The sequence below is a fragment of the Trifolium pratense genome, linkage group LG7 (assembly GCF_020283565.1).
Source record: "Trifolium pratense cultivar HEN17-A07 linkage group LG7, ARS_RC_1.1, whole genome shotgun sequence".
NCBI classification, from domain to species: domain Eukaryota; kingdom Viridiplantae; phylum Streptophyta; class Magnoliopsida; order Fabales; family Fabaceae; genus Trifolium; species Trifolium pratense.
The window spans coordinates 5,457,466-5,469,804 of NC_060065.1; the positions used below are offsets into that span (position 1 = coordinate 5,457,466).

The 12,339-nt window shown below is 37.2% G+C and overlaps 2 protein-coding genes across 2 annotated transcripts; both read left to right on the top strand.

The window, feature by feature from the left end:
* Positions 1-3,742: 3,742 nt before the first annotated feature.
* On the top strand, positions 3,743-8,029 carry LOC123895728. Its single transcript, XM_045946221.1, has 5 exons — positions 3,743-4,273; positions 4,346-4,479; positions 4,978-5,185; positions 5,596-5,763; positions 8,024-8,029. Exons 1-5 carry the CDS (start codon positions 3,743-3,745, stop codon positions 8,027-8,029), a joined length of 1,047 nt encoding a protein of 348 aa, XP_045802177.1.
* Positions 8,030-9,218: 1,189 nt separating this feature from the next.
* Positions 9,219-12,256, top strand: LOC123899707 (protein OVEREXPRESSOR OF CATIONIC PEROXIDASE 3-like). Its single transcript, XM_045950919.1, has 4 exons — positions 9,219-9,481; positions 9,578-9,949; positions 10,732-11,040; positions 11,934-12,256. Exons 1-4 carry the CDS (start codon positions 9,311-9,313, stop codon positions 12,072-12,074), a joined length of 993 nt encoding a protein of 330 aa, XP_045806875.1. The 5' UTR covers positions 9,219-9,310; the 3' UTR covers positions 12,075-12,256.
* Positions 12,257-12,339: the final 83 nt, after the last annotated feature.

Genomic DNA, 12,339 nt, shown 5'->3' on the forward strand with positions numbered 1-12,339 from the left:
TGATCTAGATGAAATTCTGGAAACTTTGCCTGCTCCTAGTAGATCCAAAACAGGCATTGGGTATGAATACAAAAATGTTAATAGGATTATGGATTACAACAAAGAAGGGAAATATATGCATGAGATAAGTAAACAACCGTCTCCAAAAATGCATGACAGGATGTCGTCACACCTGTCTCCTAGACAGCAGAGACAAGTGTTGCCACATGTGGCACCACATCAGCAAAGATGGCAGAGACCTAGGTTTATACCTAGACCAAGAAGCAGGTACCATTCATGGAGATGTCATCACTGTGGAAGAAAGGGGCACATAAGGCCTTATTGCTACAAACTGTATGGTTATCCAAGTGAAATTCCACAAGAATCTGATCAATCCATCACTAAAACAAAGATGGAATGGAAGCAAAAAGATGATGCAACCAATACCAAGGAGTATACAGCTGAAAGCAGTGGGAAAAGTTTGATTGCCCATACATCTCTCAGAGCATCATCAAAAGAAGATTGGTACTTTGATAGTGGTTGTTCCAGACACATGACTGGTGTTGAAAAATATTTAAAGGAAGTAAAATCTTATGCCACAAGTTTTGTGACATTTGGAGATGGAGCAAAGGGGGAAATCAAAGGTATTGGAAGACTTATTGACCATGGTCTACCAAAACTTGAAAATGTTCTCCTTGTAAAAGGACTAACTGCCAATCTAATCAGTATAAGCCAACTATATGATCAAGGCATGAAAGTCAACTTTACAAAAAATGAATGTCTGGTCAGCAATAATGAAGGAGACATCCTTATGAGGGGTGTTAGATCAAAAGACAACTGCTACTTGTGGATCCCTCTTGAAGAAGGTAATGTATCTACATGTCTCTTAACTAGAAATGAAGAGGTTAAGCTGTGGCATCAAAAATTAGGACACCTTAACCTGAAGAGCATGAAGAGAGTCATATCAGAAGAAGCTGTCAGAGGACTACCAATCTTACAGATACAGGAAGGCAATATCTGTGGTGAATGTCAGATTGGGAAGCAAACCAAAGTGTCGCACCAAAAGTTGCAACACTTGTCCACCTCTAGAGTTCTTGAGTTACTACATATGGATCTTATGGGGCCCATACAAGTTGAGAGTCTTGGAGGTAAGAAATATGTTCTTGTTATTGTTGATGACTTCTCTAGGTATACTTGGGTGAATTTCATTAGGGAAAAATCTGAGACTTTTGAAGAATTCAAAAATCTTTGTGTACAACTTCAAAAAGAGAAAGATTGTGGTATTGTAAGAATCAGGAGTGACCATGGTAAGGAATTTGAAAACTCTAAATTTGCTGATTTTTGTGCTGCTGAAGGAATAATTCATGAATTTTCTTCACCAATTACACCTCAACAAAATGGTGTGGTTGAAAGAAAGAATAGAACCTTACAGGAATCTGCTAGAGTAATGTTGCATGCCAAAAATGTTCCTTACAAGTTCTGGGCTGAAGCCATGAATACAGCATGTTACATTCACAATAGAGTAACATTAAGAAAAGGTACTGCTACAACACTGTATGAACTATGGAAGAATAGGAAGCCTACTGTGAAGTACTTCCATGTGTTTGGGTCAAAATGTTATATTTTGGCAGATAGAGAACCTAGGAGAAAATTGGACCCCAAAAGTGATGAGGGGATATTTTTAGGTTACTCAACCAACAGCAGAGCCTACAGGGTCTTTAACTCCAGAATAAGAACTATGATGGAATCAATTAATGTTGTTGTTGATGACAGTGATACAACAAGTGCAGATCCAGCTGAAGAGACAGATGTCATAACACCTGTCCCAACACCTGATGATGATCAAACTGAACCTGAACCTGATCAACATTCTGAATCTACTACAGAGGTTCCTAGACCAAACAAGGGACCATCTACTAGAACACAGAAGAATCATCCTCTGGAACTTGTCATTGGAAATCCAAATCAAGGAATTGCAACAAGAAGATCAAAAGAAGCAATCTCCAATTCATGTTTCATATCAAAGATTGAACCAAAGAATGTTAAAGAAGCTTTGACTGATGAATACTGGATCAATGCTATGCAGGATGAACTAACTCAGTTCAAAAGAAGTGAGGTATGGGATCTAGTACCTAGACCAGATGGTATAAATGTTATTGGTACAAAGTGGGTGTACAAGAACAAAACTGATGAAAATGGTGATATTACTAGAAATAAAGCCAGACTTGTAGCACAAGGATACACCCAGATAGAAGGAGTAGATTTTGATGAAACTTTTGCTCCAGTTGCTCGCTTGGAGTCCATAAGATTACTCTTGGCTGTGGCATGCATTCTAAAATTCAAGCTATATCAAATGGATGTAAAAAGTGCATTCCTAAATGGCTATCTAAATGAAGAGGTATATGTTGAGCAACCAAAAGGGTTTGTAGATCCAAGCTTTCCTAACCATGTTTACAAACTAAAGAAAGCACTCTATGGATTGAAACAAGCCCCTAGAGCATGGTATGAAAGATTGACTGAATTCCTCGTCAGCCATGGATACAAGAAGGGTGGTAATGATAAAACCCTGTTTGTTAGAGAAGAGAAAGGGAAGCTAATGATAGCTCAGATATATGTGGATGATATTGTATTTGGTGGAATGTCGCGACAAATGGTGGAACACTTTGTGCATCAAATGCAATCTGAATTTGAAATGAGTCTTGTAGGTGAGCTAACTTATTTTTTAGGTCTTCAGGTCAAACAAATGGAAGATACCATATTTATCTCTCAAGAAAAATATGCAAGAAACATTGTGAAGAAATTTGGAATGGAGGGTGGTAGTCACAAAAGGACACCTGCACCTACACACTTGAAGCTTACCAAAGATGAGAAAGGGGTTGATGTGGATCAAAGTCTCTATAGGAGTATGATTGGGAGCTTACTATATCTCACAGCTAGCAGGCCTGATATCATGTTTGCAGTTGGAGTTTGTGCTAGATACCAATCTGAACCCAAGATGAGTCATCTGACTCAAGTAAAGAGGATCTTCAAATATGTCAATGGCACATGTGGCTATGGAATTCTATACTCTCATGGTAATGATTCTACCTTAATTGGATATTGTGATGCAGATTGGGCTGGAAGTGCTGATGATAGAAAGAGCACCTCTGGTGCATGTTTCTTCTTAGGAAACAATCTAGTATCTTGGTTTAGTAAGAAGCAAAATAGCGTGTCTCTATCAACAGCTGAGGCAGAATATATAGCAGCTGGGAGTAGTTGCTCTCAATTGTTATGGATGAGACAAATGTTGAAAGAGTATAGTGTGGAGCAAGGTGTCATGACACTTTACTGTGACAATCTGAGTGCTATAAACATTTCTAAAAATCCTATTCAACATAGTAGGACTAAGCACATTGATATACGTCATCATTTTATAAGAGAACTTGTAGAAGAAAAAATTGTTACACTTGAGCACATTGCATCTGAAGAACAATTAGCAGACATTTTTACTAAAGCTTTGGACGCAAGTCAATTTGAAAAATTGAGAGGCAAACTTGGAATTTGCCTTTTTGAAGACAAATAGCAGTTACAGCATGTAATGCGTGTAACTACCTCTCTTCACTTAAAGTTACACGCTAATCAAGGAAGTTTTCATTCAACTTCCCACAACCTCCATCAACCACAATCATTACTTTTCATCCATTCTCTCTCTCACGAACTCTCCATCTTCCTCATCAACATTTCTCTAATCCTTACATTTCTCAGAAAATTTTACTCAATAATCATGTCTGATTCTGGAAAATCCTCACCAACGAAGAATGAAGATGTTCCGTCACCACAAGTGGCGATAAATGCTATCCCTCTCAACACCATACCTGCCATAAGTCCAACGATAAGGAGAAAATCTGTTGCAAAGAAGGATAAATCATCTAGAACAAGTACAAATCCTTCATCTCCCTCCGCTTCGATTAAAGTTTCAAAGCGTAAGAGCAAGAAATCAAAGTCTGAATCAAGAAGAAGTTTTACAATATCTGAACTGCATGTTGATCCACTTCCATCGAGTGGTGTTGCTACTCCTGTCGTAAAAGCTGCAGAGGTTAATGTTGACACATCTGGTAAGAATTCTCTTAATCAAAACCTTAATGTTCCAAATCCTGGTGAAACCCTAGGTTTAAAAGATCCTGCTGTGTCTGAAAAATTGGGGAAAACTGCTCCTAACCCCCCTACTGTTGTTGATACTAATATTGGTGCTTCCACTGAGACCAATGAGGCTGTTGCTGCTGAGTCTCTCAAGAAAACTACTCCTGAGACTCATGTTGCGCCAGATGTTGCAACACATGGCGCTGCGCCAAATGTTGTGCCAGATGTTACCACATCTTTGGCACAGGAAAATATTGAGGATCATTCTGAGTCTGATGAGAGTCCTCAACCTAAGTCTGCTGATAAAGAAACTGTTCCTAATAAGGTTGTAGATGAAAATCCTGAGGTTGTAATTGTTAATGAAACAACTGTGAGTGAAAAGTCTATTCCTGCAAATTCTGAAGCTAGTGTGGCTAGGAGGACTAGAAGTAGGGCTGGTAAAGGTGTAGAGACTGCTAACACACCTGTCCAAACACCCAAACCTTCTAAGGCTAGAAAAGATACTGGTAAAAAGCCTCTGTATGGACCTCCAAAACCTGTCAGTAAAGTGGTTCCTAGGACTGAAACTAAGAAGAGAAAGGCTCCACCAAATAGTGACTCTGATTTTGAGCCAGAGACAGATGTTGCTGCATCTGGCAGCACATCTAGGAAAAGTATAGGAAGGAAGAAGGTTCCTCAAACTGTTCCCTATGCTCCTTTGGATAATGTGTCATTCCATCTGGAAAATGGATCTGCAAGATGGAAATTTGTATATCATAGGAGGCTGGCTCTGGAAAGAAATTTGAAAGCTGATATTCTTGAATGTCCAAGTATTGTTGAAGCTCTTGAGTATGCTGGGTTGATGAAAACTGTGGTAGGTTTGGACAAGTGCTATGACAGGCTTGTCAAAGAATTTTTGATAAATGTGGCTGACAACTGTAATGATCCTGCAAGCCCTGAATACAGGCAGGTATTTGTTCGTGGTAAATGTGTTAAGTTCTCACCAACTATAATCAACCAATATTTGCAAAGGGATTCTGATGAAGTGACTCCTTTAAAAGTCACAGACAATGAGGTCTGCAAGGTCCTCACTGGTGGAAGAATAAAGGTTTGGCCAAGCAAGGCTAAGTTGTCTGCAACTTCCCTCTCTCCATTCTATGCTGTTTTAAATAGGATTGCTGCCCATAATTGGGTGCCTACAACCCACTCAGGAGATGTGGCAAGAGGATTGGGTAGGTTCATCTATGCTGTGGGTACCAAGGCCAATTTTGACTATGGAGCTTATTTCTTTCAAGAAACTTTAAGTCATGCTCTGACATATGCTGTTGAGAAGCCAGTTGCTCTCCCCACTCTGCTATGCAATATCATTCTTGAGCAACACCCAGATATACTAAGAAGTACTGATGTTCCTTGTAAAAGGAAAGGGTGTTGGTGATTGAGCAGAGGCTGCTGGATGGGACAAATGCTGCAGCAGGTGTTGGCACATCTGTCCAGGGTGGTGTACTTTCAAGGAAGCAGATGATTGCTGATCTTACTGAGACTAGCAGAGCCCTTGAGGCAAGAAAATTGAAAATTGATCGTGTGATTGAGGCACTGAAGGCTGAGGAGGCTACTGAGACTGTTGAGGGTGAGCCTAATGAACAAGAAGGAGAAGGAACGAGTGACTCTGAGGATGGCTCTGAGGATGTGATGGAGGACTCTGATGAAAGTTCTTCAATATAATTCTGATGTTTTCCTTATATTTTTCTGATGTACTTTTGGTGTTTCTTTGTTGTTCTTTTATGGGCAAGGCCCTGAATTTCTAGCACCTGTGTGTGCTCTATGGTCTGTAATATTTGCACCCTAACACTTCTATTTCCTATGCATGCTGTTTGTCTAAATTGTGGCTAAAAAGGGGGAGTAGTGTGTGTGTGTGACAAGTGTGAAGACAGATGTTCTCACATCTGGTGACTGTTTTTGTGCTAATGTTCGTATGCTCGTATTGAGGGGGAGTGTGAGTAATATGCATGTACTGAGGGGGAGTAGTGAATATTCTTTCTTTATCTGGTGTACGTATGCATGAATTCAGGGGGAGTGTGAGTGATATTATCTCTTGATCGCCTGAATGTATTTGATGACAAATGTTGTGCCAAGTGTTGTGGCACCTGACTATTGAGTCCACTATCTCTTATGACTGAGAATTTATTTTTCTCAGATGTTTTATGGGAATTTATTTTTCCCTGTTGTTCTTATGATGTATGGATGCGCGTTAAACTATTAGGAGTTTATTTCTCCTATTTCTTAGCATCTACTATGGGAGTTTATTTCTCCCTTGTGTTGTTCCATGAGGCTAGTTGTGTTCTTATTCCGCTGTTGCATTGCCTCTGATGCTACTTAAATATCTTTGAGGTAGTTTTATTATGTGTTACTTTCTTTCCTAGTTGTGTGATCATGTTGACTCGAAGGAAAGGTAATACTATATCTCTCTATATACTGGTCTAATATTGTTTTAGCCAAAATTTGCCAAAGGGGGAGATTGTTGGGTTTTTGTATGATTGGCTACATTTTGCAAAAACATATTTTAGCCAAGTGTTGAGACAAATGTGCTGACCCCAAGTGTTGTGACAAATGTTGGGACACTTTGGAACAACACCTGACTCTGTTCTACGCGCGCCAGCTGGATGTTATTATTTTCTACTCAATCTTTTGAAGATCTGTTTGAAGAATTATTTCAAGGTTTCTTACAGAGGAAGGCGCACGTGTTTAGTGTGTTTCATGAGGCAGCCAAACCCTAGTTTTATTTTCCAAAGGAATTATATTTTTGGAAAATATATTTTTGCGTTTCAAAAATATAACTATTGTTTTCAAAAATATATCACTGCTGCCGCAATTCTAGAAGCCCTAATTTTGTCTTGAAGCCCAAGTCATTCTACTACTATAAATACGAAGGCAAGCATATGGTTTCAAGCATCTAAAATCGTGTTCTTACAAAGCGTGTGTTTTAGGATTTTAGAGTGTTAATTGTGAGCCTTTCTTGTGTCTCATTGATGCAAGCTTAGGACCTGAGTGTTATTGAGTTGTAAGTGTGAACTTCTCCTAAGCTTTGAAGTACGGAGATTGTTCTATTATGTTGTGTGGTTTACTCGCAAGCTTTTAAGCAAGAGTGAATCCTAGTTTCTTAGGAGTGTGTCTCCACCTGTTGTGATTGTGGAATTGAATAGCAGCGCTGTCTGTGTTGCTAAGGTGGGAATTGGGACGGGGTCTCATATCTAGGAGTTCCTAGGTAGAAGTGTCATTGGGTAGTGATTAAGTGAGAAGTTGTAAACGGGTGAGTTTAGCTTCGAAGTAATACTGCTGATAGTGGACTTCATTCCTGGATTGGTATCCCTAGAGTAGGCTTTAGGCTGAACTGGGTTAACAACTCTCGTGTGTTATTTACTTTACTGTTTGTATTGTTTTATGTTATTTGCTCTGTTTATAGACAAGTGTTGGCACACCAGTAACAACATCTGTCTACAACAGACAAGTGTTGCTACACCTTGAGCAACACCTGTCCACTGTGTGCCAGGAATTTCACAAACTTCTCGTCTTCGTAGAATTTAGGTTAAGTTTAACTTAATAATTTTACAAAACTAAATTAAGGTGATATTGTCTCTCTTTATAAAGATATTTTTAGGTAATTTCTCAATTAATGTGAGACTCTTTTAACACGTCTCTCTCAATTGTCTTTCCATTTCTACTTTTTGTGTCATCTCCATTAGCATCGAACGAGTCAGGTGTGTTCCATCTCCACTTGCTTTCTCACCTTAATCAAGCTTGTTTTATAGTACTACAACATTTTTTACTTTAGACAGCAGCCGAAAACCATTGCTATAAATCGAAAAACCGTGGCCAAAACAATAGGCAACGCACTAGTAGAAAAATGACATATTACTTAAGGAGTTTACATCTGTGGAACATATGTCAGATGTGAAAAGCTATATGGAGTAGTGTTTACATCTGGTTTCAATATCCACAGAAGTGAAAAACATATAGAAAAAACTTTTTACATCCGTTTTCAATATCCCCAGAAACAAAACTGAACGCGGTGGCAATTCTATATTTATTGCGAAAATTGTCTAAAACAAATATATATCTGAGCATATATTTCGACAGATATAACAAGTCAGGTTGAGTAAAAAAAAAGTATAATTTTTTTGGAACCAAATAAATCAATTAAGTAATAACACTCTCACTCACGTACAAAACACTCTCTCTCTCTCTCTCTCTCTCTCTCTCCCTCTCTCTCTCTCTCTCTCTCTCTCTCTCTCTCTCTCTCTCTATTCGAAGAACAAAAGTGAAGCTCACACAACAAACCCTCAAGAACAAAGATCTCTCTCGATTCGTAACCCTCAAAAACTTGTCTGGAAACTGTATTTTGAAGCATTAAGTAACTTTATACGGAATCATGATTAAGCATTAAGCATTTAATCTCGTCTAAAACCTCATTGTCATCATTGTACACCAAAAAAACTCACCGAAGAGAGTTGCAAAGGTGTTAAGACAGAAACATAAGTTGTATTGTATACGATTTTCTGATGTATATATTTGAGTTACAAACCCCTCTATAGTGTTTGAAAGTTACATATGATCCGAACCAGTGAGTCGAATAACCATTTTTATCAGTTAGTTGAAGCCTGTTTGTAAACTTTGCCAAGAAGTCTTTTCTTTACCTTCTACGGATCAACAAGCTGACTCAATTAATAGTAATGACATTGTAAAATGAAAATTTAACAATTCTGGGAAAAAAAAGCTGAACAATGCCTATCTATTCCAAAAGGAATTTGGGAGAAACGTGTACAAGTTTAACATGTCAAAATGAGAATCACTTATTTAAGCTTAGACTTTGATGAGCTATCAAGAGGTTTAGCAGTGGATTCAACTTTGAAAATAGCTGTTCAGTTGCTAAGTCAATTTGTATTTTTAAATGATTATATTGAAAACAAGAAAAAAATTTATAATTTATTTTATTTTAGATTTTTTTAATGAAAGTTTTTACAAGAAACTTTTAATTTATCTTATTTTTAATTTTCTAAAATTATTTTTTTTACGAACTTTAGTTTATTTAAATTTAATTTATTTATAATAGTTTAATGTCAAAAAAAAAAAATTTAATCTATTTATAATAGTTGATGATAGATTATCTAAACCTTCAACGTCATCCCCGCGGTGGTAACTACTAACTGGAAAAAGAAGATAAAATAATCAGAGAAAAATGGCGGTGGCGATTCAATGTCTATCGTGTGCTCGTTTCGTCACTGTCGGAGGAAACCGATCCTATCCACTACAACGAAAACCTCTTCTCTTCTCCGCCACTCTTTCTTCTCGCTCTCTGAACCTTCACTCCTCAATTGTCACCGCCTCTTCCAAAAAGAAAACCAACAAGGTTATCTCAATTTCAACAATATTTTTCCAATTCGAAATCCAATACAATTCTTAGTTCCTAAATGCTTAATTTATACTATACTTTTTTTTTTTGCAGAAAAAATCATCTCATGTTACCGAAGGGAACGATGAAGAGGAAGACGCGTTTGAGTTGCTCTTCAAGCAACTCGAAGAAGATCTCAAAAACGACGATGGCGGTGATGATGACGACGATGGCGGTGATGATGACGACGATGATGATGATATAACTGAAGAAGAAATGGCTTTATTTGAACATGAATTAGAAGGTCTGTTAGGTGAATTAGATGATGATGATGATGAATTGTCGGACTCAGATAGCAGTGAAACAGAAGCTGATAATGATGCTGAAAAAACTAGTGCTGATGGAGATGAGAATTCACTGAAGCTTAGAACTTGGCAATTGAATAAATTGGCTAGAGCCTTGAAAACTGGACGCCGCAAAATAAGTGTAAGTGTTTTGATTAAGTAATTTTTTAGCCTAATTTGTGGAGAAAATCTTCGGTTAGTATGCAAACATTGTTAGTTATGAGTTTAAGCTTGATACAATGTTAGGGTAAAAAGTTTAATAATGTCAACGAATTATAACCAATCATATGTGTGATGTTAGAAGTAGTTATGAACTTATGATTGAAATCAAACATTGTTAATGATATCACGATTATCATTGATCGACATTGTACAGACATTTACAACGGTTAACGGTATATATTAAGCAGATGGAAAAATTTGATAGATCAGCCAAGTTGGGTTTTTTGCTCTTGAATGACTTGGGATTGGTCCCGAATTGAGTCAAATATAATACTCCCTCCGGTCCTATATATAAGAAAGATTTTATTTTTTAGATTCATTGTAAATCTAGATACATTAACTTTTCAATGAATCTAGAAATCAAACTTTTTCTTATATAGAGGACCGGAGGGAGTAGTTAATAGTAATTTGTGGAGAGAATCTTTGGTTAGTATGCAAACATCTTAACTTCAACTTGGATACTTTTTTAAAATGTTTATATTAAGAATCTGAGACGGATTTTTCCTTGAAAGGGGTGCAAGTTTGAAGGTAGTTACTAGTTATTATGTGTTAATGAGACAAAAGAAAGAAGGAAAGTGAGGGATATTTGTATTATCACAGATACTCAACATGAAAGACTTGTGCCAGTTGCGAGGTAATCCCGAATGTTGACTTTGGGAATTGGGACTCATTTCTCATTTTCATCTTTCCAATTTGTTGCAGGTAAAAGCCCTTGCTGCTGATGTCTGTCTTGATAGATCTCTCGTTCTTAATTTGCTCCGTAACCCTCCTCCGAATCTTCTGATGCTGAGCCTATCGATACCTGATGAACCCACACCATCAGCAATAGTACCTGAAACTACGCCCGGGGAGACTCTTTATAAAGAAACAAGTGCAGACCATGCAGAATCTGAACCAAAGTCTGACTTACCTATTCATACCATGCAACAGAATTGGTCATCTCGAAAGAGATTGAAAAAGGCCCAACTTGACACTCTGGAGAGAGTTTACATGAGATCAAAGCGACCCACTGTAAGTAAATTTTTCTGTGCTTCACTATCACAAGTTTTATGTTGTTAAATCATCCTTACACAACTAGAAAAATCTTTATTGGCTTATTTAACTACTTGTTCTGATTTAACGTCTCCATCCAGTAGCAATTCCCTCTTACATGAAAAGTTATGTTTGAGAATCTTAAAATAAATGATGCTTGTATTAGTATTCTGGTTTTATACAAAACAAAACAATTAAGATGCATAGTTATATCATGTATGTCTTTCACTGTGTTTCATGATTATTTGCTGTACTCATACTTTATGTTGTGCTGCACTAATACTTTATATTGCAAAATCCAAGATTAGTAATACAACTGCCAAAAATGAAGGTTAATCAACCGTTCTCATTCTCAGTCCTCAAGCTAAGTGTTTGACTTAATAGTATCGGTTCAGAGCATGGGATGTAAGAGGTGTTGATCTTGACTATGTATTTGTACATAATTGGTCAATATTAGGTTTATGGTTTTGTAATTAAGATTAGGTGAACACTCCGGTACCTTTTAGTTGGGTACCCCCAAAGACAAAATTAAATCTTATGCCATATTTTATATTAATTCATATTACAATAAATTCAAATTTTGAATGAATTTTGATTGTGGGGGTACCGGTACCCAACCAAACTCTAAGGGTATCAAAGAATTTACCTTAAGATTAACCCCTCTCACAATGTCAACTGTCACCTTTTTTTGTGTGTATATATAGTCTATTGAAAGTTATTAAACACTACGTAATCATTACTACATAGTATTATGATATTTTACATTAATCGGGGAAAACATGGGTCGGTAGTTAATATAATGATTTTGCAATTCAACTTTTTGCATAACTTGTTAACTTCAAATATTCTTATCTGTCTAAATGACAATGCAGAATGCAATGATAAGCAGTATCGTGCATGTTACAAACATTCCACGGAAAAAGGTTATTAAGTGGTTCGAAGACAGACGTGCTGAGGAGGGAGTTCCAGAACGCCGTCTTCCTTACCAGCACTCTGCTCATGAAACTGGTTGAAAATTTTAGTTGTTTATAATGATGCAAGCAATGTGAGAAATCTTATAACTGTATGGAAAAAAAATGTTTCACCAGCCTTGGTTAGCCTTGATAGTAATTATCGGTTTGGTTATTACAGCGATCATCAAAACTAGGATGTGATCCATTGATACTAATAGAGTACTACATAAGTTAATTTGTTAGTTTGTTAGCAACACGGTGTACTACAGTCACTATAAACATGAGCTATAAATAAAGAGCACTGATTGTATCCAATACTAGTCTG

Excerpts from the sequence above, each read along its gene's own strand:
- LOC123895728 (XM_045946221.1), top strand. The coding sequence starts at position 3,743 with ATGTCTGATTCTGGAAAATCCTCACCAACGAAGAATGAAGATGTTCCG. Across the intron at positions 4,480-4,977 it reads GAAACAACTGTGAGTGAAAA|GCTTGTCAAAGAATTTTTGA; the intron begins GTCTATTCCTGC and ends GTGCTATGACAG. Across the intron at positions 5,186-5,595 it reads TCACTGGTGGAAGAATAAAG|ATGATTGCTGATCTTACTGA; the intron begins GTTTGGCCAAGC and ends TCAAGGAAGCAG.
- LOC123899707 (XM_045950919.1), top strand. The coding sequence starts at position 9,311 with ATGGCGGTGGCGATTCAATGTCTATCGTGTGCTCGTTTCGTCACTGTC. Across the intron at positions 9,482-9,577 it reads CCAAAAAGAAAACCAACAAG|AAAAAATCATCTCATGTTAC; the intron begins GTTATCTCAATT and ends TTTTTTTTGCAG. Across the intron at positions 9,950-10,731 it reads CTGGACGCCGCAAAATAAGT|GTAAAAGCCCTTGCTGCTGA; the intron begins GTAAGTGTTTTG and ends AATTTGTTGCAG.